Here is a 26,997-nt window from a genome sequence, read left to right on the forward strand (position 1 = left end):
GGAGAATTTCTAAAGTTATTACAAAGAAAAACAATATTATTTTTTAAATGTGAAACTGCAACTATATGTAAGGACCATGAAAAAGTAGTCTTCTTTTCCTCACTGTTGGAAAATACTTTCTTCAGTTTTTTTTATTTCTTTTTTTTTTTCATTCCTTCTTAAATCCCTGTGTTCTTGATTTTTCAAAGCACAAAGGGCTTTGGCATTAAGCACAATTATGCTTTTCTTTTCATATGTAGTTTCTATAGATTGTTCTGAATATATAAGAGTAGGAGTCAGGGTTTAAAGAGCTACTCTGGATTCCCTGGAACTTGCTTGCCCTCCTAGTTGCTTTAGTATTTGTTTGGCACAATGGGCCAGCATCAAAGAGAGAGCAGCAGTATTTAATCGTCTTAATTAAAGGCTGTAAGCTTTGCAGTCAGCAGGTGAAAGTAACCATCTTTCTTATTTTCTTTTCATTTTTTTGTTAGTCAGCAGTGTTGTGTTGTGTTATAGTCACTATGGGTAAGTCCCAAACTCATTTTCCTGTTAGGGGATTGTTTTTAGGTTTCCCTGCACTCTCAGGATCCTTTTACTTAGGAGAATATATACATCATCAATTTTAAAATTTTCCAGCCCACTAATCCTTTATCCAGTACACCTCCCACTTTTGCTGGTATCCTAACGCAAAGGAATGGGACTTGGTGGATGACAGGTTTGAGGCAAAGATGGGCAAAACCAGAGGCCTAAACAGGAGGCCTACACATAAGAGAGGGGACAGTATGAGCCTGAAGGTTCATAGCTACATATGGACTGGCTGCATGGTAAAGGCCTAGAATATGTTTGGTAAATAAATAAAAGATGAATAAACAAGAACCAAGCATGGCAGCTGAAGTGACAAGAGAGAAAGGGAGAAGGAATGCATGAGCAAGGGCAGGAACAGATGAAAGAGGATGGGGGAGGGAGGAATAGGCAAATGGCAAGAAAATAGGACTCTAGATAGAGAAATGAGAATGCAAGTAGATAAAATATAGTGAAGGCCTCTCACTTAGCCAGAAGGAGGTATAAGGTTACCTTCTCTTAACTGTTCTCAGAGTTAACAGTTTCTTGGGAACAGTGATTTTGAATAATAACTTTGGCCTTTTTAGTAAACGTATTAGAGTAGGTAATGGTAAATTCTCACCGTTTCACTTGGCATTTGGAAAGGCCTCACTGTAGTATAGACGTACACTACAATGATCTTTTGCTTCTGGAGCCTTCTTAATTTTATTGAGAGATCCTAAAGGTAGTGGAAGAACTCTTCTTGCTCTGCTTAAACACTTAATTCCACTTCTACCAGCAACTTGCCTGGGAAACTTTCTCAGGGACTCTGGGAATAAATGTCATGTCATAGTTGATCTAAGCCTGAGCTGCCATGGCCCGATTTTCAGCAGCTATTCTAATCTGCTAATGACCATTCTGTTTTGGATGTCTTGTAAAGAAGATGTTAATCCTCAAATTTAAAAAGACAACAAGATACTGAAATTTCACAATGTAACAAAGCCCCGGCAAAATCTTATTGGGCAGAGAAAGTAAGTAAACTTAAGTATCCAGTAGGTTATTTCACTTTTCCCATTTTTGAGCATAGGGGAGTTTATTACAGTAGGCAAACCTGAGCTAGGAATGTTTTTATACAGGTATTTTTTTCTTGTGTGTGTACGTACACATTTCCCCAGCAGATGCCTTGGGCCTTCCACCCATTATCCCTTACCTAATTATAATAGAGTGGTAGAAAATAGTCCTAGAAGTGTTTAATTAAAGCAAAGGCCCAGAACTTCCCCACAGTGAAAAAGTGGGATTTCTTGTTCGCATGGTACCCTCAAACTTTATGCCTTAGAAGGCTGCCTTTGTTACCTCCAAAACCTTTTTATAGCCTTGGGCAACTAAGTTTTGAAATATTTCTTTCCAAAGTAAATAAATCATTTATGTTGAATACATATGCCGTGTATACAACTGAGAAGCTCAGAGCTACCCTGTGCAGTCCACTTCATCCACTGAAACCTTTATTTTTTTTTTAAAGATTTATTTATTCATTCGATAGAGATAGAGACAGCCAGCAAGAGAGGGAACACAAGCAGGGGGAGTGGGAGAGGAAGAAGCAGGCTCATAGCGGAGGAGCCTGATGTGGGGCTCGATCCCAAAACGCCAGGATCACGCCCTGAGCCGAAGGCAGACGCCTAACCGCTGTGCCACCCAGGCGCCCCTCACTGAAACCTTTATGCTCTGAATAAAGACAGTGTTCATAGAGCTGATCAGACTTTGCAGTTTTGAAATTTGTAGGAGGGAATGGCTTCATATGTCATCAAACAAGATAGGAGGTGCTGGTTGGTACCAGAAAAAGAGCTTTGAATCTAGGCAACTGTTAAATTAACAGGAATGTGGTACTCCTGCAAAAGAGGAATAAAGCATAGATCTGAAGAAAATCATCAGAAAGTGTGAGATTAACAAAACCTTCCTGTAATGTTGTGAACTTCCTTAGGAGTGTATTATAAACAAGCTGGGCAAACACAGGAAAATTAAAAATAAGAACAGCTGAGGAGAGATTGCGAAGATGGGAATTTTACTTAAAATAGAAGTGAACCATGTAACGAGTAGCTGTGAACAAGAAGCATACCTCCACGGAGCACTTAAGGAATTTAGAAGAAACTTTTTGGTTTTTGGTCTCCAGTTGGGTAGAAAATTTTCATAAGAGATGAAAGGACGAAATAGTGAACTTGGTAAAAGAAAGTGAAATCTGGACCTTTCTTGCCACGTATATTTTTCAGAAGTCTCTCTTCAGAGGTAATGTAGAGGGAAAGACACATACTACTAAATTTGGAGAAAACTGATCTTAATGAGTATAAATGGGCAGCTTTGAAGTTACATTTGAGGACCGTAGAGTTTTAGACATATGCCGTCTCTGTAGGTAATGTGAATAAGTGGAAACAGCTAGGAAGTGCAGGGAGGAGTAAAGTTTAATCCAGTTTTTCCTGCCATTTTTTTGTTTTGTTTTTTTGTGTCTTTTTTTTTTAAGATTTATTTACTTATTTGAGAGAGAGAGAACGTGCTTGCATGGCGGGAGTGCGGGGGCGGAGGGTAGAGAAGGGCAGAGGGAAAGGGAGAGAGAAATTCAAGCAGACTCCTTGCCGAGCTTGGAGCCTGATGGTGGGCTCCATCCCACGACCCATGAGATCATGATCTGAGCCCAAACCAAGAGTCAGACGCCCGACTGACTGTGCTCCCTTCCCACTGTTTTTTTTGACTCCACGTTAACCATGTGCCCCTGCTGTGCCTCAGTTTCCTTGTGCATACAACAGGAAAACCTTTTTCTTACAGTTTGCAGACCTGCTAGGGTTGAATGAGGTAATGTCTATAAAGGCCTTGAATTCTTAAGGGAAATGTGCCGTATAAATACAAGGCAGTTACTGTTTTACTTTGAAACTGAAGATCTAACTTTCCTGTAGAAATGGAAATATCCTATTAACATTTCTCATAGCTTTAAAAATCTCAGAATGTAGAGATAACAGTTTCATCTTTGAAGAATTTTTGATGGATTCTCAAGCAGTAGCAACTTCATATTTTCTAGTCTTTCTGATTCAGTAGAGCAGAATTCCAGCTACGGTGGAGCCATCACATCTGTGATCTTGAGGGTACTGTTTCTTTCAGAGGAGTGAATATGGTCCTATTGAAATACAGTTACACTCACTTAAGCCTCCTTGGTGAGAACAAACACTTCTACTTGCAGAGCTCTGTAGCCTTTCATGCCAGTTTGGAGGGGGCACTTGGCCACAGCGGTCTTGTAATATCTAGGAAAAGAACCCCAGGAAAAAAAAAAATCACATTACCATACCTGTTTTTGTTCTGTAAAACCAAGTTGAAACTATTATGCAAGAACCAGGCCAACTGGTTCAGTTAATGTTTGGTCCTTATCATAACTGGATGCATTTATGAATTTGCAAAAGAAGTGGTATTATTAGTGCTGAACTAGTGAAACATCACAAGGCAGGTTTATTATAGCATCTGTAGGACTGTTCGTGAATACCAGTGCCCTTAGAAAAGGAAGGATACATATAATTGGGCTCCCTCCTGCCTCCAGTTTGGAAAATGAGATTTCTTATGAAGCCAGATAGTGTAAAGGAACAGATGGTAAGTACTTGAGGCTTCGTGGGCCGTCAGTCTCTCTTGTAACTTTTCATCTCTTTTCCCGTAGCACAGAAGCAGCCATAAACGATGAGTAAATGAATGTGCTGTATTCCAATAAAGCTGTATTCATGGACACCGTAATTAAATCTTTTTTAAAGATTTTATTTATTTATTTATTTATTTATTTATTTATTTATTTGAGAGAGAGAGAGAGAGAACACAAGCAGGGGTAGGGGGTGTGAGGGAGAAGCAGACTCTCTGCTGAGCAAGGAGGCCAGTGCGGGGCTCGATCCCAGGACCTGATCACAACCTGAGCCAAAGGCAGATGCTTAACCAACTGAGCCACCCAGGTGCCCCTGAAATTAGAATTTTATGTCGTTTTTGTGTATGACAAAATATCAGTCTTTAAATTGTTTCAAACATTTAAAAATGTAGAAACCATACTTAGTTCTCTCATCATACAAAAGTATCCAGGCCAGATTAAAGCCTCTAAAGGAGAGGCTCAACAAATGTTTGTTAAATTGATGAAATCTCAGTGTATAAGCTCTTTGAACGGTATTTGACTGGCAGTGCAATCACCAGCTTAAGTTGAAACTTCTTTCCTTCACGTGTGCTTCTTCTCCAAACTCAGCCTCTTCTTTATTTGCTTGTGCCAGTAATTATTAACTGTGTTAAGGAAGCAGAATAGAGATACGAATGAGTAATTGAAGATATTAGAATGAAGTCTCCCACATTATTTCTGCAAATATTTAGTATACAGTTAGACGTCTGTATTCATTGCTACCTACGAACAGAGTATCCAAGAACTCCATGGTTAAAGTTTTGGAATTGAAGCCCATGGAAGGTAGGAATTATGTGTAGCTCTCATCAGTATAGTGGCTATAGCATTGCAACTCTGCAGACATAAACGGCTTATCAGCAGCTAGAGAATTATTTGGACACAATCACATTGAACCAATGGTCATATCTTGTCAACTTTTTGCTTGGCTCCACTCTCAGCAGGTGCAGTTCAGAAAAGACAGCCTTAGATCTCTTAACTCTGCTACCTAAAAACTAAAGTAACTTTAGAGGATGAATTTGCAATTATCTATGCACAGCTTACCCAAAGGAAAAGAAAGTTTTTCACTTAAAAAATTAGTTTGGAAGTTCTAGGGAAAACTAATATCACTGAAGGTTTATAAAAATATTTAAAAGAGGGGCACCTGGGTGGCTCAGTCGATTAAGCATCTGACTCTTGGTTTTGGCTCAGGTCATGATTTCACGGTTGTGAGATCAAGTCCCATGTCAGGCTCCGTGCTCAACATAGAGTCAGCTTGAGATCTTTCCCCTCCTTCTTCTCCCTCTCCCTCTGTTCCTTCCTGCATGTGCATGTGTGCGCTCTCTCTATCACAAATAAATAAACAAATAAATATCTTAAAAAAATTTTTTTAAATAGAAAAACATATAAAAGAAAGATTAAAGTTTTGGTCACTGCCATGCTGAGTCTCTCTGTTCGCAGTTACTATTACTATATATATTTCCTTAGTCTTTTTTTTTTTTTTTAAAGACTTTATTTATTTATTTGACACAGAGAGACAGCCAGCGAGAGAGGGAACACAAGCAGGGGGAGTGGGAGAGGAAGAAGCAGGCTCCTAGCAGAGGAGCCTGATGTGGGACTCGATCCCAGAACGCCGGGATCACGCCCTGAGCCGAAGGCAGACGCTTAGCGACTGCGCCACCCAGGCGCCCCTCCTTAGTCTTTTTTATGTATATATTTTTCATTAAAATTTCTCTGATTTGAAGATAAGTATCAAGTGGGAAGGAATAAATTTCAGACAGTGCTGAGTTTCTTTTAGCCTTATTTTTTAAATTTTAATTCTAGCATAGTTAACAGTGTTCTGTTAGTTTTAGGTGTACAATATGGTGACTCAACAATTCTATGCATTACTTAGTGCTCATCATCTTAATCCCCATTAACTCTTTCACCCATCCCCCCACCCACCTTCCCTCTGGTAACCTGTTTGTTCTCTAGAGTTAAGAGTCTGTTTCTTGGTTTGTCTTTGTTTTTGCTTTGTTCTTTTGTTTCTTAAATTCCACATATGAGTGAAATCATGTGGTATTTGTCTTTCTCTGTCTGACTTATTTCACTTACTAGCTTTATGATTTAATATAGATTTAAGAGATGAGATATTAAACAGGTGAAATAAATTAAATGTCCAGTTGAATATTATGATTGAAAAATAATTCTGGGGCGCCTGGTAGGGTCAGTCAGTGGAGCATGAGACTCTCCATCTCAGGGTTGTGAGTTTGAGCCCCATGTTGGGTGTAGAGATTACTTAAAAATAAATAAATAAAAATTTTAGAAAAATAATTGTAATACTGAAAATACTGAAAACAGTTCTAGGGAGAAAATAAATCATATTAGAGAATAAGTTGGCAGGGGCTCATCTGTGTGCTAGTTTGCTTATTTCCTGGATGGAGACACTGTCACTTTAGGGACTTAGTACCTAATTTGAGGTGTAGACTTGTTCAAAATCCTAAATTACCTCTTAGAACACCTTATTTCAGTTCACTTGGCTGCTAGGATAGTCTAATAATCAGTCAAATAACTAGATGACCACCAGCTGTCACAGATCACATCTAACTACCAGTTTCTAGGTATCTTTTTGAAAATGCTAGGATTTTAGGACCACCTGGGTGGTTCTGTTGGTTAAATGTCTGCGTTTGACTCAGGTAACGATCCCAGAGTCCTGGGTTGGAGCCCTGCATGGGGGTGGGGGGGGGGTCCTTGCTCAGCGGGGAGCCTTCTTCTCCCTCTCACTCTGCCTGCCTCTCCCCCTGCTTGTGTGTGAGCGCTCTCTCTCTCTGTCAAATAAATAAATAAAATCTCAAATAGATAAATAAAATGCTAGAATTTCAAGGGTGACACTTTTTCTAAGGAAACCAACTGTTAAAAACAGGAGTCACATGTGAGGTTAGGAGCTAAAGTTAGCACACAGGTGAAAATCACACACCATCAAAGTTAGCCTTGAAAAATCCCTTACATTGCCTGTAGAGTGTATAGTCCAACTGGACTCGTGTATATGATCATGGTCAGTAAGTACGTATTGCAGAGTTTGGATATATTGTATATACAGTGCTTCATCTGCAAAATATTTAATGGCAGTTTTAAATTTAAACTTCGGCTAAATATGTATCATTAAATTTGAGTAATAAATTTGGTTCTTATGCCATTCCACATTCCACTCTTTCTTCATTTTAGTAATTTTTATGAAAAGCTTGACCTAGCAACTATGCTAGCTGTTTTCTTCTGTTTTCTACCTGTAAGTTCCCTAAGGGCAGAGTCTGTGTCTTTTTATTTTTTCACTCCCTAACCCATCTAGTATAGTGTTTTGCACATAGTGAGTGTTTAGGAAATGATGGTTAGAGAGGAGGAAGATGAGCAGTTGTGTGTGTGTGTGTTGGTCAACACCATTTTGATTACCATTAACAGAGTCTATTCCAGTTGGCTTAGATCCAAAAGGAAGATTTACTGGAAGATCACAGGGATGCATCTTGGAACCAAGGAAGGAAATATTATACGGGTCTCACTAGGGATTGGTACAAAGTACTTGAAAACCTCTAGAAACCAAGACAACTACTCTTTGTCTCTGGCTTTCTGTCTAGCTCTTCTGGACTCTGACACTTTATTTGACTCTCCTGCTTAGGGCCATAAAATCTCTTGCCTCAGTGTCTGCTAGCCCTCTTCTTTTTCTCCACATTACCAGCTTTCTCTGCTCCTCCTTACATTTGGTAGAAAAAGGCCTTTCACAGAGCCCCTGTTGGTTTAAGTCCCAGCAGAGATTGACTGCAGCCCTGTGTCCTAATTGCAAGTTCCTGGGTAAGGGACCGGCTGACTCTGCTTGGAACAGCTTTCCAGTCCTGGCCCAGGAATCTGTTGGTTCATGTAGTCTCCACCATTCCACAGAGAGAAGGTTCTCTAAGAATGTGGCTTAAGAACTGGGAAAAAACAGTTGATAGTGTGGTAAGAGAAGGGTGAGTTTACGGACCATAGTTTTCTTTCTCTTCATTTAACACTTGCTAAAGAAGCAAAGCATTTTGCCTTAAGACATTTCAACATCTTGAGATTCTCTAAGTAGGGAGTCTGAAGACAGCAACTGTGTGTTGTCCTGGCATAGGGCAATTCGTATTCCCAGGAATAGAACTGCCTCTTTCACAATTAATTGTGCCCGTGTTTATTGTACTTATCATACTCTTACTGGAAAAGTGTAATCCTAGGAGGCAGACCTGCTTTGGGCCTTTGTTAACAGAGGCAGAGCTTTTTAAACTTTGAGGCGGTCTGGAATGATGAATTGAAATTTAAAGCCACATCTGCCCAACTTAAGTACCTGTTCCTTTCAGCACGAGTGGCTCCTTTCAGCATGAGTGTTTTACTTATTTGAAATAAGTTAACATTAGGGCAATAGCAGAACCTCATATTAAAAACAAATGGAAAAGTCCTGTCCATTGGGTAAAGAGGTGCAGGGGGGTGGTGTGTGAAAATATCTGAGCCTCTGAATATACTTTGCAGAAGGAGCAACCCCAGTGTCACTGTTGTGCCTCTGAGGGAGCAGAACCTAAATATAAAAGTGTCCTTGAGCTGGTGACTCAGCAGCAGGAGCCTGAGACTGGTGTATGAAAAGCATCTCCGGCTCACAGTGTATGGAATGAACTTTAGACAAGGAAACGTGGTTGAGTCATCATCTTTTCCTTTTAAAGTGTGTATGTGCATGGGTGGATGTTTCCAAATCTACCTTCGTTGTCTAGAAAACATTTTAAAAGGACATTTAAATACTTTCATTGATGTTACGGCATAAATCCAATCTGTGGCTCATGCTTCATTTTATGAAGAAAGAATAGAAAAGGTTATTTTCGTGTACTGGGCTGGGAAGGGTGTAATTCACATACTTAGTACTAATAATCGCTGGTCTTTAATGGAGCTAATTTACTGCTGATAGTTCTGTGAATTTCTATTCATTCTTCCAAGGATCATGACCTAAACTTTGATTAACTAGCCTCACTAGTTAGCCAGACAAAGGGAATTGATATTTCTGAGGCCCAGTGTTTGGTACACTTCTGGACTAGGATACATTGTATTGTTGTGTGTCCTTTGTGTGTATTTTTCAGTTTAGAGCATTAGGACATTTCTTATATTATGGCTAACAGTGTGCTCTGTGGTATAGTGAAAAATAAGCAGAAAAGTTTGTATGTAATGCTGTAAGAGACTTGCTTATCTGTTAGAGTCAAACCCCATGTGGCCTTTCTTTGCCCCTTAAAACTCTCAAATAGCTCTAAAGCATATTGAGTAATTACCTTTAATTACACACATAAAATTTGTCCCTCTCCCTCCTGGGGCAGGGGACTTCTATTTTAAACATTTTCCTGGTGAAGACTTGTTGTGCAAATAATTTCTTTAATTGCAAACAGTGTTGAGTGTTTATTAGAGAAATTGGCCTGCATGCCACCTCACAGTAACACAGAGTACCGACACCTTCCGTGCATTGTTTTGCAAAGTGCAGAACTGCTAGAGATACTTGCTTAGTCTGAACAGAATCTGTTAACTTGGATTTTGTCTTCTTTTAAGGAACTTCATGAAAAATAGAAGGCAGGGTTCCAAAAATAGACCCAAGTAACTTATATGTAAGTGAATTGACCTGGCGAATTGTGATTAGTTGCAGAAAACCACAGGTCAAGGTTGGGGGGGGGAGTCGATCACCAAAGCCTGTCAGTGGGAGCTTGCTTATAAACTGACCCAGAACCTGAAGTTTCTGATGCCGTTTTCTCCTTTCATTCTAGCTCATACTTTATATGTCTTTCGTTGTTCACACCTCTCTTATTATGTACCTGCATGTTTCTCTTCCTTTGGTGTCCTCATGGCCATTCTTCAGTCATTAAGAATGACTTAGTGATTGCCCGTAGAGAATGCTTTTTTAAGGAGGGCAGAGACAGGAGAAGTTTCAGCCCAAACTAAGGGTTAGAGTAAGCTCAGTGACCAAAATAAGACTGGCTACAGCCCTCAGACTCTCTCCCCTCCTAACTCAGTTTGTCAAGGTTAATCATTAAGAAGGAAGATAATATTTCGCAGCATCCTCAAAGCTGTGGAGTACTATGGAATCAAAGAGATGAGTCACTGAAGTGAATTATTCCTTTGAGTTATGAGAAGGTAGAAGAGCACGTATCTACTGTTTTGTATTAAAACCGAACAAATTCCTTTCCAATGTCTGTCAGTGTCGTTGGTGAGAGAGAATATTTTAAGTTCCAATAACAGACCACATGAAGATAGATAAGTCCTTGTACCTCCTTTCAAAATAGTAATCCAATTGCTAATTAAGCTCATTAGTATTTGTAGAATAATACTTACCTATAAACATGCTTAAGACAAAAACCATCAAAAACCCCCAATTTTTAACATTTGTGACCAATTATATTGTCATCTTCTTTCAACAACTCGTAAGCAAGTAATTTATATTCCTCCCACTTAAAAGAAGAATTTGTCAGCTCTGTACACCTCTGTACTCTTGTGCTTTCAACAGTCTGACACAATTTTAATTTTTCCCTACATTTTCCTTGTTTTTTTTTTTTTTTAAGATTCATTTATTTATTTTAGGGAGAGAGACAGAGACAGTCGGGTTGGGGTGGGGGTGGGGGTGGGGAGGAAGGGGCAGAGGGAGTCCCAAGTAGACTCCCCAGTGAGCGCAGAGCCAGAGGCAGGGCCTGATCCCACACCCCAAGATCACAACCCCAGCCGAAACGAAGAGTCAGACACCCAACAGACTGCCCCACCCAGGTGCCCCACACTTTCCTCTTTCTTTGTACTTCGTATGGCTTTAATTCATCATTCCTTAGCAGCCTGTGGTGGTCTTGTGCTAGTAATGACTTTAGTCAGAATGCAAGGAGATGAAAGCTGAGCATCATCTGTGTCCACAGCACTATGCTGAGTAGTCGAGGGCCCCAGGGCTATGAATCACATGGTCTCTGCCCTTCAGGAGACTAGAGGAAAAGAAAATTTAATGTTTACTGAGCTTCTGGTATGTTTATTATGAGGTACTGTGCTACTCTCAAGGAGCTCACTAATACATGTGAATATAATGCAGACAGAAACAGTGGAATGTTAGTTTTTTGAAGGTACATATAAAATAGTAGGGAAATTCTGAAGGGAGAAATGGTTACTCATTACGGGAGACAGGGAAGGCTTTATAGAGAGAGTGGTAGCTAGGGGCTGAACTTTCAAAAAAAAAAAAGGTATGATTTACTTGAACATGTTCAAATAGAAGAGTAAGGAATGCCTTCCAAGTGCAAAATAAGCTAAGGCCCAGAGGCAGCTCTGTGTCTGGTCGTGCGTTTATTAAAGAGGCATTCATTGAGCATCCCACTTGGGTCAAGTACTGTTTGAAGCTAAGCCCTGGGGATACAGTGGTGAACAAGAGTCGGCACTGCCCTTGACTATTTCCTAAAGCGAGACAAGCCAATGAGCAGAAACAGCAGTTCTGGAGAGTTGAGAGGAAGGGGCGAATTGTGGGCTGGAGAAGTGGAGAAGGCCCCTTGGTCAGGGTCATTGCAGATTGCTGCATATAGCACCTCCTTTCCGCACCATTTTTGTACATAAGCCAGCGTCATGTATGTATGTTTCAGAACTCCTTACAGAGCTGAGCCACTGGCCACACGTGCTATGGGGCATCTTAATTAGCGCCTATAGCTGATTAAATATGCTAGAAGTATAAAATACACACTGAATTTCAAAGATTTAGTCCCCCCCCAAAGGTTGTGAAGCACTTTAGTAATTTTTAAATTGATTATATGTTGAAGTGTTGATATTTTGGATATGAATTAAATAAAATATATTACTAAACTTCATTCCACCTCTGCCTTTAATTTTAAAATATGGCTTCTAGAAAATTTAAAATTAAATTCGTGGTTCTCATTCTTGGCTCGCATTATATTTCTGTTCGTGCTGCTATAATGCAATGGTGTGTTCCTAGTATATACTTAAAATACTTCCCATCAAACTGTTTTTAAAAATATACTAAGGCAGTATTGGTATATAATACTCAGATCAAATCCTTATTTTTCCTCTTCTTTATTTATTCCTGTGATTTTTTTTTAATGTTTTTTTTTTTAAGATTTTATTTATTTATTTGAGAGACAGAGCGTGACACAGAGAAAGCACAAGATGGGGGAGGGTCAGAGGGAGAAATAGACTCCCCACTGAGTGGGGAGCCTGAGGCAGGACTCAATCCTGGGACTCTGGGATCATGATCTGAGTCGGAGGCAGACACTTAACTGACTGAGCCACCCAGGTGTGCTTTTTTTTTTTTTTTTAAGATTTTTATTCCTGTGATCTTTTTATTTACTCTGATATTTCTCCCTTTTCAACTTTGTTAATGACCGCTGCCATAATTTTTAGAGACATCTGTTAAACCAATTGGTGGTTCAGAATTAAACTCCAGGAGAGAGAAAAATAGTCAAGTTTTTCTAATTTCAGAGAGCTTTGGCCTCTGTGCTTTTAGCTACCTGGATGCTTGTTGCTCGCTCAGCCTGCAGGATTCTCTGCACTCCAGCCTGATCAGCTCTTCATCATCCTTCGAGACTCAGCCTGTGGCTCCTGCACTGTGAAGCTTTTCCCATCGCCTTCTTTACTGTTCCCATAGCACTCTGTTCTCACTCGTGATGTTTGATGAATGGACAGACTGACCACCAGACTCTTTGAACTTAATTGAATTTGAAACTGGAAGCAGGAACATTGTAGCACTTATTCCTCAGATTTGCTGAAAATCAGTAAGATAAATGAGTTCACTTTGCTTCCTTGTAAGTCTTCATGCCTCCTCAGTGACCAGAATTATAAAAAGCCATCTTGAATGTTCCATCAGGTCACATCTGTTCTGACTGGAGAGATACTTGGGTGAAGGCTCAAATGAGAAAAGAATGGCAGGCTGTGGCATCTGTCCCATGAACTCGTCGTTCTGTGGCAAGCCACTTCACCTCTGCGTTTCTGTTCAGAAAATACGGGGGACACTTGGTCATTTACTCTCCCAGGGCTATTTTGATGCTTAAGGAAGGGTGTTACAGTATTACCAGAGTTCAGTAATAGGGGCACTCTGCTTCTGTGCTATGATTAGACTGTGTGCCTTAGTGGGTTTTGTTTTGTTTTTTTTAATCAGAGAACTTCTGGGAACAATTTGTTAAATGGGCCCAAAGTTAATGAAAACAAATGCTTATCTGCTTTTTATACTTTCTGTGTTATTCTAAGTGTTTGCCAAGTTGCCTTCTGAATTCCTAAATGATGTGTTTAATTTATTAATAGGCTTCATTTGAAGATTGACTCCTTGGTAGTTATATTAGGAAAATAGCACTTTTGCTCTCTTGGTGTAATCTTACCTGTGCTTTTATAAGGGAAATATTACTCTTTCTTTAATACCTGAGTTCATAATGTATCAACATCATCAGTATCTTGTGATTGTCCATTAGATTCATATACAGGCCATGTTTTACTGAATCTTTACAAAATCAGTTAATCTCCTATCAAGGCAATGTGTCCCAGTAGAACTTACTGCCACTCTAGATGACTGTGAACTTAGAGCGCGGATGGGTACATGTGATATAATGAGAGAGCTTGAGACATGGAGGCAGAAGTTGGGGGTTTAGGTCTTGGCTCTGCCGCTCATTACATGACCTGAGCAAGTCACTTTAGATCAGTTACCTTACCTATAAAATGAGAATAGTAGTACCTATGTACTTGTTAGGATTAAATGGGAGAACCTGTATAAAAACACTTCATAAACTATTAAGCAGTTTAGGGCTAGTAGACTTTTATAATAAAGGTATGCCGTGAGGGAAATTTTCGCATGCTACCATTAGAATAATGGGGTAGGAAAGAGTCTCCTGACTTTGAAATATCAATAGTAACTTGGATAAAAAGGTAGAGACACCTTCAGACACACTGTGGCTAAATATAAGAGAGGATGTAACCTGGAACTGGAGCTTTGGGGATAATAGATTAAGGCAGGTTCTGAAAGCAGTTTTAAATACTCCATGGGCCTAGATACTTAAGTAATACGACTTGTATTTAAAGCAGGCCCAGGGCTAGAGACACACCAGGGACCCACGAGGATTTAGACCTCTTGGCAATTTGGCTGATACATCGTGAAATGTTAAATACACATGCCTCTTGACTCAGCATTTTCTCTTAAAGGAATTTACCCTCAAGATACATTTGCATTCCTGCCCAAAAATGTTGGCACAAGGATTTTTGCCATATTACATGCATATTTGTCTAGACTCTTTCATTTTCAGATGATAGAGCTCAAGCTCACTTGGGGACGGGGACAGCAAGGAGAAGGGAAGAATTTCTTGGCTCGCAGAGCTGATAAGGCCAGCAATATTCTCACCTCAGGCAGGCCAGATCCAGGACCAACACTGTCCTTGGTCCTCAGGTTATGCAACATATTTGTCTGTCTCTGTCTCTCTCAGCTCTGCTTTCTCTGTGTTTCATTCTCAGATAGGTAGTCTACCTATTTTCATGTGGTCGTCTCTGGAAGCTCCAGGTTAAGCTCCTTCCAGTTCAGCAGTGGGGGATGGGAGTGGGGAGGAATTGTTCCTCCTTCTCTGTAGTTCCACAAAAGTCCTAGAGTTGGCTCTCATTTTGCAGACATGAGTCAAGCACCATCCTTGACCCAGTTCCCCAGGGCAGGGGGATATTTACCTGGCTTGAGTCATGTCCTTGAGGTGGCAGTGGGAAATGAGTTGACCCCACTTTAACCACATGAAGTAGCATTGAGGAAATGGTCCTTCCCCATTGGAAGAGTGAAGTGTTATCAGAGGAAGGAAGAAAAGGATGCAGGCCAGGCAAAAGCAGTATCTGTTCACTGTATCTATTTCTAACAACAGATAGTGTAGATAACAACCTCAGTGTCCATCAGTACTAAGAAAAACTTAAATATGATACATCATAGGGTGGGATACTATGTATCTGTTAAAATGAATGCGATATATCCATGAGATGACAAGAAAAAATGTCTACTATATAATATTAAATGAAAAAGTTGCAGAAAAGTATTCTTAATTATGTGAATGTGTCTCACCTGTTATGGATGTGAATACTTTTTCTTATATATTTCTGTGCTGCTTTTGGTTTGCTGTTATATTTGATTGTTTGAATATATATATATATATCACTTTTATACTTTAAAAAGTAATGCCCCAAGTGGCCCCTATTCTGGACCATGGACTGGAATTGACAAAGCTCTAGAACTAGAGAGAGATGGATATATGATAGGAAAGCTGAAAGAATAGTATTCATGGAGCTGATATAAAAATAATGGAAACCCAAGGAATGAATAGGACAGATTAAGCTATTTGTGTAATATGGCATGGGATTGATATCCTAGAAGAGTGACAGAGAATTGCTAGAAAAAGTAAATGTTAACCAAAAGGCAGGTGGTTTGGAAGAGGTAGGATAGGGAGTATAGAAAATAATTTGGCAGCCACATGAATCTGGAGAGTGGTGAATCTGGAGTTGAGAGATCTGGTTGTGTTACTTGGGCACTCTTACCTAGGAAAGGTCACACAACATCTCTCAGGTCTCCATCTCATATGTAGTGGAGTTTATTAGTATTTTCCTGTTTTCTTCACAGGATAACTGTGAGGGTCAAGTGAAATGGAAAAGGGCTACTTATGTAAAGAAAAGACTGTGTAATTTCAAGTTGGCCTGGACCAAAGTAAAGAACTTGTCTATAAATGAATGGAGTGGGAGAAGAAAGGGGTAGGAAGATGTCATCAGACTGTCTTTGCAAATTAGACAACTCAGATGACTCATTTTGTTGGTCATTTACTCTTTCTGGATGGGCAGATGCTTTTTTGAGAGAGGGGAAGACATGAACAATTGTTTATGTGTAGCTTTTGGTACTGTTAACTAAAATGAATAGTTCTACGTAGTTCACTCACATGTGGGAACAGCAAGGTAAAACTGCAGATACCATGTACAACCATCACGGGAGAATATACATAACAGAGAGCCGGTGTAGAAATACTACAACTCTGGGGGGCGCCTGGGTGGCACAGCGGTTAAGCGTCTGTCTTCGGCTCAGGGCGTGATCCCAGCGTTGTGGGATCGAGCCCCACATCAGGCTCCTCCGCTATGAGCCTGCTTCTTCCTCTCCCACTCCCCCTGCTTGTGTTCCCTCTCTCGCTGGCTGTCTGTATCTCTGTCGAATAAATGAATAAAATCTTTAAAAAAAAAAAAAAAAAAAGAAATACTACAACTCTGAATTACTCGGAATCTTCATAGTGGTGGCTTGCCCAACAAAGCATTTTTTTTATTTTTTTATTTTTTTATTTATTTATTTTTAAAGATTTTATTTATTTATTCGACAGAGATAGAGACAGCCAGCGAGAGAGGGAACACAAGCAGGAGGAGTGGGAGAGGAAGAAGCAGGTTCATAGCGGAGGAGCCTGATGTGGGGCTCGATCCCATAACGCCGGGATCACGCCCTGAGCCAAAGGCAGACGCTTAACGGCTGTGCCACCCAGGCACCCCAAAACATTTTTTTTTAAATGTCATTCCTATGAAAAACAAACAAGAACTACTCAGAAGTGTCAAATCTGTTAGCATGTCCTGCACGTTTAAAATCTGATGAAGTTGTTTTGCTCTGTATATGTGCATTTTATCATTTTGAGGTAGGTATGATGCATTCCAAATAGAAAACTCAAGTGGCATTTCATTGAATTGTTTTTATTTATTACTTACTATTTATCATGCCCTTATCTACCATATGCTTGGAACACTGCTAAACAGTGACATACAAGCATGATTAACACATGGTAATCACTGTATTCAGACAGTCTTCTTTTAGTAGGGAGGACAGACAAATGGACAAAAAGTATGAGGGAAGTGGGACAGGATTATCTAGAAGGAGTTCACTGTTTTTTGAGTGACCTCATTTTTTTCTTTCATTCCTTTTAAGAGCTTGCTAGAACTTTCTTGACTTTGTGGTCGTTATTGCTCAGGTGTGTGTTAAGAAGAGTTGGCTGTCTCTTTTTAGCTTTTGAAACTCGGTAGATATTCTGCATCTATAACTTAATCACAGGAACTATAAATGCAATACTAAAGAAAGTGGAAATTTTTCAGAGACTGGGTTTTTATCCCATAAGTTCTTACCAGTTCTGAGCTGAGTTAGTCTTTCTGGAAAAACGAAAGATCCCCCACCCCCACCCAACCCCAGTACATAACACATTTTTTTTTAAAAGATTTTATTTATTTATTTGTCAGAGAGAGAAAGAGAGGTCATACACAAGCAGGGGGAGAGGCAGGCAGAGGGAGAAGCAGGCTCCCCTCTGAGCAAGGGGCCCAATATGGGACTCGATCCCAGCATCCTGGGATCGTGACCTGAGCTGAAGGCAGACGCCCAACCAACTGAGCCACCCAGGCGTCCCTACACAACACATTTTTAAACAGTTTTTATCTTAGATGCTATCTGTTACAGAAGAAATCTCTTCTCCTACCTTAGGCTTTCTTTCCTGGCTCCTTTGGATAAATAAGACTTTGAACGTGCTTTAAGGCTCAAGGCCTTGGTAATTGTGTGTGTGTGTGTGTGTGTGTGTGTGTGTGTAATACAGAAACTGTAAAAGCTCAATTTTTGTGGCTCAGAAATGTGAGATTATTCGTCTGCTCTTGCCTTTCCTCACCTTCTCCTCCCCCACCATACAGATTTGAGCTCATGTTAGCAGCATATGTCTAGTGATATTCAAATTCCCAAACAGCCTGTGAACAAGATGATTGTAAAACATTTTTCATTACAGGACAAAGTAATCCTGATTCCTTAATTCTGGGTCTAGCTGGGTTTTGTTTTTTTTTTTTTCTTTTAAAGCCAGCATTGTGAGTAGATTTCATATGTGAACTGGTTCATACTGTAAAGAGGCATTTTTCAGAGTCAGAGAAATGAGAAAAGGGAAACACATGTATTGTTTCATATTTTTGTGATGCATTGTTTTTGTAGTTATTTTCTGAGTTTTAAAGGCTATGCTTTTATTCCCCCCCCCCTTTACTTCTTCCTATGTAATATAATCTCGTTTATTTCCCAGTTCTTTCTGCTTTCTTGTTAGGTGGACTTATTTAATCTTACCGTTAATCCTGATGATAATTTCCCGTGTAAACAGTAATTCCCTGATCTCTCACAAACACTAAAGCACACTCAGTAGCTGTGCCAGATGGCACTATCATGGGACAGTTAAGTTTTGGAGAAAAACTGTCCTGTTTTCTGTAAAAATTGAAAAATCAAACTGTATAAACAAAATAAAAGAAGGGAATCGCCAAGGTCATTGTGTCCTTAAAGGTTTTCTCTGGCCCTGACTTTAGATGACAGTCTAAACGTATACTTATTTTTTATGGAAATATTAGTATATGTGTCATTTTTTACATCCAGTTATTAATGTAGGTATGGGACTTATTTGAACTTGCTTCACAGCTAGATAATTTAGTTTTTCAAAAAGAATGAAAGGCTAATTATTAGGCAATAATGTGATCAAATTGCCAAAAGCTTCGAGGTGGTTCTATTTCAGTTCTCACCCTGATGTGCTTTTAAAAATATCTCTACTTAGAGTAGTTACTGTTCATAATGCTTTATGGAATCTTTTTAGCTAACAGCTTGGATGATAAAGGAGCCATTATCCTTGATTTGGTGTGTTTAACCCAAGTTAAATTTATGACAGACTGAAAATTAGCTGTCGTGTGGTATATACACCTCACTTCCTGTTCTCTGCAACTTGATATATGTGTGAGCCGCATGTCCAGCAGGATTTGTAAGAATATGTTATTGATGGATGGGAAAGCTGTTTCAAAGTACGCTGCAAAAATGTACAAGATAACATGTGCAGGGTACATATAACCTTGCAGTTTGGGTTTATAAGAGATTTAACCTGTGGCTAAACAGCATATGATGAAATCTATTAGCAATTTTTCAGGAGAGGAAAATTCAGGATGTACTTTAATTTCCAGGCTTTTATGCAGTTGACCAGTTTAGGAGGGAGATCTTATTAGTGCTTTATTTCCAGAGCAGATGAGAAATTATGAAACTACCTTAGTTTCTGAAATACCATGGATCAGAGAATTCAGTGCGTATCTGCCTTGCCCACCTGTCCCACTTGGTTCCCATTACCTCATACTTACTTCTAGAAAGTACCTCATTTACCACATGTATAGCTTGTGTTGCATTTAATGCTCTGACCTCATCCCCTCTCTTATTAAAGGATTTCACAGCATAATGTTGATTGATTAAAAATTTCTTAAGCTGTGAATTCAAGATGGCGCTGCAGAAGAAAAGTGAAATAGAATATACAAGATTTCTCATTTAAATGCAGCCCAAGATAAGTCATGACCATGTGCTCATCTCTGACCAAAGAGATAGACTTTCTTAGTGGACTTATATCTATGTCTTTCACCACCAGCATTGGCCACTTTATGGGCAGTCATGTGAAAAACTAGGCACAGAATGGAACTCGCGTGGGTATCTTTCTGTACAGACAGTTCTAATAAATTATGGCTGCATCTCCCAAAGAGACTTTTATATTTGGCACATTTTCTGTAATACCTAAGAAACTAAACAGACAAGTCTTTCATGCTTTTTTTTTTTTTTTTAAGATTTTATTTATTTGACACAGAGACAGAGAGAGGATGTGCAAGCACAAGCAGGGGGAGGGGGAGAAGCAGACTCTCTGCTGAGCAGGCAGCCTGATGGTGGGGCTCATCCCAGGAGCCTGGGATCATGACTGGAGCTGAAAACAGATGCTTAACCAACTGAGCCACCCAGGCATCCCTGGAGATGTTTCTAATAGACACATTTCCAGTTGACTACAACTACCAGCTTACATTCTGATTTGATCCACACATACTCTGTATAAAATGGAGACATGCCTCATTCATATGGGTTCTATGGCTTTACAAAGAGGAACCTAGAAGGAAATCCTAGCTATTGTCATAATTTTGGTTTTAAAAGGAAACCAGTCTAAACGCCTCCCTCCTCTTTATAGATGAAAAAGCAGAGAGACATGAAGGGATTTTCAGGGTTGGTAGCAGAACTGAATGCTAGATCAAAGACTGACTTGAGCCCTTTCGACGGTGGCGTCTTGGACCTAGTCCATCTTTGAGAAAAGCGTCAAGCTACTCAGTAATCTAGAAGTTGTCCTGAGCATCTGAAGCTTGCCAGAGTATTGTGAGGTCTCGGGGTATTTAATACAAGGAGCAATAATGCAGCCAGCAGGAACACCTCACATCTTTGAAGGTACTAGAGTGGAGTTATGAGTGATAGAACTCATATGTAGAAATTATAGACATCATCCAGAATGCTTTTGTGACTTCTTTGTAAACGTGGAAATGTCTGACAAGAGATGCCTAGATTTGTTACTGAAGATTGTCAAGAACAAGATGATTATCTGTCTCATTTAAACTGATCCTCAAGTATTGGCAGCAAGTCTAGGAAATGATGTCAGTATTATATTTCTAAGCAGGCCTGACTTTTAGCTTGTACTTCAGAAGGAGGATATTGTGCCCAGATTTGCAATTTAACCAACTAAAAGAATAATATGTTTATTAATTAGGATTAGATTTGGCTGTGAAAAAAGGTCCAAATAACAGTTCAGTCAAGGTAGAGATTGATTTTTCTGGATTAAAAAGTCCAGAAGGAAGGGAAGTCGAACATTGGTTACTTCACAGCCATCAGGGGCTCATGTTTTCTTCTTTTTTGTTCCGTTCATTCTTGGCACTGATATCGTCAAGGTGTCTAGTGGTTCTAGATGGCTTCTGGAGCTTGAGCCATCATCAAAGGGGCCTACTTCCAACTTGAGTCAGCTCTCGTGAAAGAGCTTTTCTAGAACCACCTCATGCAACAATTTCTGCTTCTGTCTCACTGATCATTCCAGTTATCAAGGGAGGCTGGAAAGTTGTAACTGGGTGGATTGCTATTCGCAGTAGTTAGAAGTTTTGTTATTAAGTAAGAAGGAGAGAATGGACATTGGGTAGGCAACTAACAGATCTGCCACGAGCTGTTTCGAAGAATATAATATTTATATCAGAATCAAATTTTAGTGACATCAAAAACTATTATATAGGATATAAATTTGAAAAATCCCCAAACTACCGTCTACCATATGTCTAATTAATAAAAGCAGTGCCTCTCTGTGGTGGGGTTATGCTTTGGGTTTTTCAGCAGGACTTACTGGGAACAGCTGTTAGGTTTTGTGTATTTTAAATAACCTGAAAAATGAGTTCAGAACAACAGGGGTAAAAAAGACACTTCAAATTAAATCTTGTTTCCTTTTAGAGATAGGGAGAATCAAAACAACCACAAGGACAATTGACTGGATATTTATGGAGCTGGCAGGAGCAGAGTTTACTACATTCGGTGATACGAGCTAGGGATGAACATATCAAAACATTCAAGTTGCTTCGTACCTAGATGGAACAAGAGAGCCTGCGGCAGCACATGGAAGAGGCGTGAAATACATGTCATAGCAACAAAGCGCACCAACTCCAGATAGACAAGATTTATCCCGGGGCCAAGGATAGGCATACTGGGCTAGAGGTTTAAGTAGTAGATATTGTCTAAGTCCGTTTGGGCTGCTGGTCACCACAGACTGGGCAGCTTATGAAGTCAGAAATGTCTTTCTCACAGTTCCAGAGACCGGAAGTCCAAGATCAGGGTGCCATCATGGTCAGGTTCTGGCAGAGACCCTCTTCTGACTTTTTGCTGTGTCCTCACACAGTGGAAGGGGCCAGGGAGTACTCTAGGGTCTCTTTTATAAGGGCACTAATCTTAGTCAGAGGTTTCTGCCCTCATGATCTAATCACTTCCCAAAGGCCCCCACCTCTTAAAACCATCACACTGGGCATTAGGTTTTCAACATATGAATTGGAGGATTGGGGGTGGGGGAATCATAAGCGTTCAGATTATAGCAGAGGGAATCAGTCACCTCTGCTTGTATCCTGCCTGTACATATAAAGAGAATGGGGAGATGGAGAGAATTTTGTTGTCTAAAAAACGTAGGAGAAGCAACTGCAGACCATGGTATATGTAAACATGTGAGATGGAGATGCTTCTGCTCTATGAGACCAGATTTTTATTTTATTATTTTATTTTTTTATTTTTTATTTTTTTTTTTTAAAGATTTTATTTATTTATCTGACAGAGATAGAGACAGCCAGCGAGAGGGAGAACACAAGCAGGGGGAGTGGGAGAGGAAGAAGCAGGCTCATAGCGGAGGAGCCTGATGTGGGGCTCGATCCCGTAACGCCAGGATCACGCCCTGAGCCAAAGGCAGACGCTTAACCGCTGTGCCACCCAGGCGCCCCTGAGACCAGATTTTTAAAACGTTCTGTAGTCTCGTTTGTATCCACCATTCACTTGGTGCCATTTAACACTTATTTACTGAATGCCTCATATTTGTAGTACACTTTAAAGAGGAAATTCATTCACAAGTTGCCACTTAGGTGAGAAAGTCTAGATTTTGGCATCTAACAGCTATGAATTTCAAATCTGGGGAAAGCCCAGCTTTTTTTTTTTCCCCTCTCCTTTTCCTTTCAGAATTACTTACCAGTAACCAAACCCTGTGTGTTGACTTTGCTCCAGCTGATAGAAAACAGGAAAGTACAGAGACTCCCTGTGAGAAGAGGGTCAGGCTTGCACCCTCTGTGACCTCAGCCCTTCAGTCCGAGTTCTCCTTGGGGCAACAGCTGCAAACAGCCCACGTGGCGTTGGCAGTAAGCATAGGGAGCATAGATGAAACCGGCTAATGCACCAGGGCCAGGTGGGCTGGCTTTGAGCGCTGAGCTGTCTTTTGAACCTTTTATGACAGTGCACTTTTGGGCCTCCTTGGGGGAGAATAGTTTATGCTCTGATCCAGTAATGGATCAGGGACCATTCTCTGTCTTATACAGCAGTGGAAATACCTTTGTCACTCTGGTATAAAATAGCTGCTTATTTGAGGCCATTGTGCAGTGGCTCGCCTTTCCTGCCCATTATTAGTTCCCTTTGAAGCTGCTGTGCTCAGTTGAGGTTCTCCAGGAGGGACTATGAAAGAAAATGGAAATCTCATAAACTGTGCTGTGTGTATATACTCAGTGCTGATGGAGCTATCTCATATTTTGGGTTTTGTGTCCCCCACTCTGTACCCCTCTGCCCCTCTGCTTGCAGGTGAAGGTCTTCCACAGGTGTATTACTTTGGACCATGTGGGAAATACAATGCCATGGTGCTGGAGCTCCTTGGCCCTAGCTTGGAGGATTTGTTTGACCTCTGTGACCGAACTTTCACTTTGAAGACGGTGTTAATGATAGCCATCCAGTTGGTAAGTTGTCATTGTTATTCAGCAGAAAGATAGGTGGGTTCCCCAGCTACATCCTTGTGACACTTTTAGTGCTTTCCCAGCTGTAGTGACACCTAGTGAATGCACACTCAGCCGCTTGATGGCATTCTAGGAAGCAGGCCGGGCAAAAAGGGTTAACCTAGAGAAGTCGCACTGCACCTGCTGTGCGCTCTATTTTAAGAATTTGCACCTTGGAGCAACACCCTGCCCTTAACTGAAGTGGAAGCATATAATTTAGATTGAGGAGAAAAAGGATGATTAGGTGAAATTGTACAAATGCAAGTAATTTCCTTGATGTTTTATTTATAGGTTTTAAACACATGGTTGTGAGGTTCTGTCCTCTCCCCTCACCCTTGCGTCCAAGAAAGGATTGGCGATATAACCCACTGCCCTAACAATCAGATTCTAAAGCTGTGTGGCCAAGAACCTGCCTTAATTCTCTGGCCTCCAGTTCTCAGAGACTGGCAGAGCTGAAGAGACAGCTCTCTCAACTCCAACCAAATTACATACCAGTGCCAGCTCAAGAGCAGTTAAGGCATTCCTTTGAGGAGTTTGTCAGCCCCTCAGAGAAAGGATGCAGATGTATCTTTATTGGTCTGAAATGGTGATGGTCTCACCCACTTTACTGTAAAAGCTTGGGAATGTTAAAAAAAAATGACAATTGACCTTGACCTTGACTTTTGAGTCCAAAATTCAAATGCCTGAGCTTCCCTTTCTATGCTAAGTAGAAAGGTATCATAGATGGAAGTAAAACTTAATGAAATTTGAAATAATTTTTTTAAAGATTTATTTATTTTAGAGAGAGCGAGTGCGCATGCACATGATGGGGAGGGGCAGAGGGAGAAAGAGAATCCTCCAGCACACTCCCCGCTGAGTGCAGAGCTCAACGTGGGGCTCAGTCCCAGGACCCTGAGATCATGACCCAAGCGGAAATCAAGAGTTGGCTGCTTAACCAACTGAGCCACCCAGGTGCCCCTGAAGTAATTTTATGAGTATTTTTTTGGGCTATATTTACTTTGACATAAAAACTGTGCTTCTCCCTCTGCTGCTAATTAGGTCTGTGAAATCAGTCCAGTACTAACTTCTCTGGACCTCACTTCCCATATTTTTGCAACAGAACGAACTAGGTTGGGGAGTCCTGTCTGACTGAGGATAGGAAGGTGTGGGCTGGAGGTGAATGTGGCAGTGGCACCTGTCTTCAGAGGCCAGTGATCTGTTGTGATGATCCTGGCTGGGGATACTTCGTGCCTCTCCAATGTGTGCTTTCTGAAGTAGCCTAAAAACACCTAATTCCATTCATCATTTCTAAATTGTAGCATTATGAGGTAAAACTGTATATTCTCATTTCAGCTGAACAATGCTGTCCCACTTTCATTTATCTTAATATTTGTTATGTATATATTTGTATCAGAATATTTTCTGGTTTGTAAAAGTAAGAAGAAATGAATTTTATTTTCATTTCAAAAGTAGTTAAAACCTTGGACTGATAAAAGAAAATGTTTTGATGGTTTTTTCCCCCAGTAAACATCTTTAGAATATTTTCATTGATTTTTTTTTCTCTTTTAGCTTTCTCGAATGGAATATGTGCACTCAAAGAATCTCATTTACCGAGATGTGAAGCCAGAGAACTTCCTGATTGGCCGACAAGGCAATAAGAAAGAGCATGTTATACACATTATAGACTTTGGACTGGCCAAGGAATACATTGACCCTGAAACCAAAAAACACATACCTTACAGGGAGCACAAAAGTTTAACTGGAACTGCAAGATATATGTCTATCAACACGCATCTTGGCAAAGGTGTGTTTATTTTCTGCTCCGTGAAAGGGGCAGGTCCTTAAAATAACTTTTTATTCCAATAATACTTTTGTCCCCATTGTGCATTACAACTTGTGATTCTTATTGCTTCACAAGGCAAGTGATTTTTATACTTGAAAAACTAAGGTGGTAAGTTAGTGACTTTCCTAAGTATCCTGTTGACAACTTAAACATTTTTAATTCTTTATGCTGTTTTCAAATGCTTGGTTTCTCAGTAGTGTAGGCACATGAATTTTTGTATTAAGATGATATCATTTTAGTAAGTCCAATGATGAATTTGGTGTTTACATATGAATGATTCCATATATGACAGTTCTGAAAGGACATCATGCTGGTTGGTATCTGTATTGGGGAAGAGTGTGTCACCAAAACATGGACTCAGCTTCTGTTCGCTGTGCATAATTCCACGAATAATGCTTTGAGGAAGAGCCTGTGTCTTACTCAATGAAAATATATGAGTCTTGCATTTTATTCAGGATAGACAATTTGCACAAATATTGCTAAAAGCTCTAATCAAGGCAGAAGACCTTACTTGTAAGAGGAACTAATCCACGGGAGAATATTTAGAGAGAAGCCTAAAGAATAATGGGAAGGCCAAATAAATAGGCCCTGGGCCCCTCACTAGCTTCTCCAGAAAAGCTTCCCTTTTTATCTATTGTATATATTGGGCTCCCATGGAAGATTCTGTTTGAAGAAAAGGTTCCACAGTGATTGAAAAAAATGTTTGAAAATCACCACTCTTGAGAGTAGACCTGTAAACAGGATATTATCAGGTTCCATACTCCTAGACATAGCTAATTATAGCAGGTGTTGAAATATTAATGAATTTTTGTACACTAATAAGTGTTTTAAAGACTAAATGGCTACACAGTTCCCTCATTGAGTAAACTGCATAGGTATTCACAGGAGGATTCTAGTATTAGTGATGATTAAAAATCAGATTACAAAGTGATATGATTTGAAATCATGAATGCTGTCAGGACTTTTTTAGTAACCGTATGGAAATCCTCACTTTAACTAAATGTAATATTTTGAAATTAGACCAGGAGGTCCTCTGCCACTTATTATCTGTATCATTTTGGAGAAGTTACTTAATCTTCCTGAAACTTATCTGTAAAATGAGAGTAATATTTCACAAGGATGTGTTTGTGGCTTAAATGAGTAATGTATGTAACACAGGTCTCTTGCATAGTGTTCAATACTCCCTCTTCCTTCCTTTTTACTAAGAGACAGACTGTGTTGTAAATAGTAAAGTCATGATTATTTGTTTTAACTGCCAGACTCTAGAAGTTGTTCTAATGCCTGCTTCCCAGGCACAGCAATTTGTGTTCTGATTTTATTATTCTTGTCAAGAAAGGCAAGAAGAGACAAGGGATGGATATCTGTGTTATATTTGTATACGGTACAAGGTAATGGTTAGGAAGAAGGGATGCAAATCCTGGCTCCTGCACTTAAAGCTATGTGTTTTGGGTCCGGTAACCTTCTTCCCTTGGCCTCAGTTATCTCATCTATGAAATGGGTATGATAATGGTGCCTTATACTGTAGGATTCTGAGATAAAGTATATAAAGTGTTTAGCATAGTGCCTCATGGTAGCAAAGACTCTAAATGGTAGTTCATTTATGTATTTGACAAAGTATGTTTTAAGCACGTATGGTCTTCAGACTGGGTTC

The 26,997-nt window shown here is 39.9% G+C and overlaps 1 protein-coding gene across 14 annotated transcripts in view; it reads left to right on the top strand.

Annotated features, from left to right (window-relative positions):
- CSNK1G1 (casein kinase 1 gamma 1) overlaps positions 1 to 26,997 on the top strand; it is a 168,863-nt gene that overhangs the window by 104,545 nt on the left and 37,321 nt on the right. For all 14 annotated transcript variants that reach the window (XR_015722160.1, XM_087856866.1, XM_087856867.1 and 11 more), the window contains 2 exons: positions 23,337 to 23,488; positions 25,073 to 25,307. Coding sequence is in view for 13 of the 14 variants with exons in the window: in XM_087856866.1 (XP_087712992.1) it covers positions 23,337 to 23,488; positions 25,073 to 25,307 (387 nt within the window). In the remaining variant the exon portion in view is untranslated. The remainder of the gene's footprint in view (positions 1 to 23,336; positions 23,489 to 25,072; positions 25,308 to 26,997) is intronic.

Source organism: Ursus americanus, chromosome 28, assembly GCF_024610735.1.
Source record: "Ursus americanus isolate L20-20 chromosome 28, mUrsAme1.1.p, whole genome shotgun sequence".
In the NCBI taxonomy this organism is placed as follows: domain Eukaryota; kingdom Metazoa; phylum Chordata; class Mammalia; order Carnivora; family Ursidae; genus Ursus; species Ursus americanus.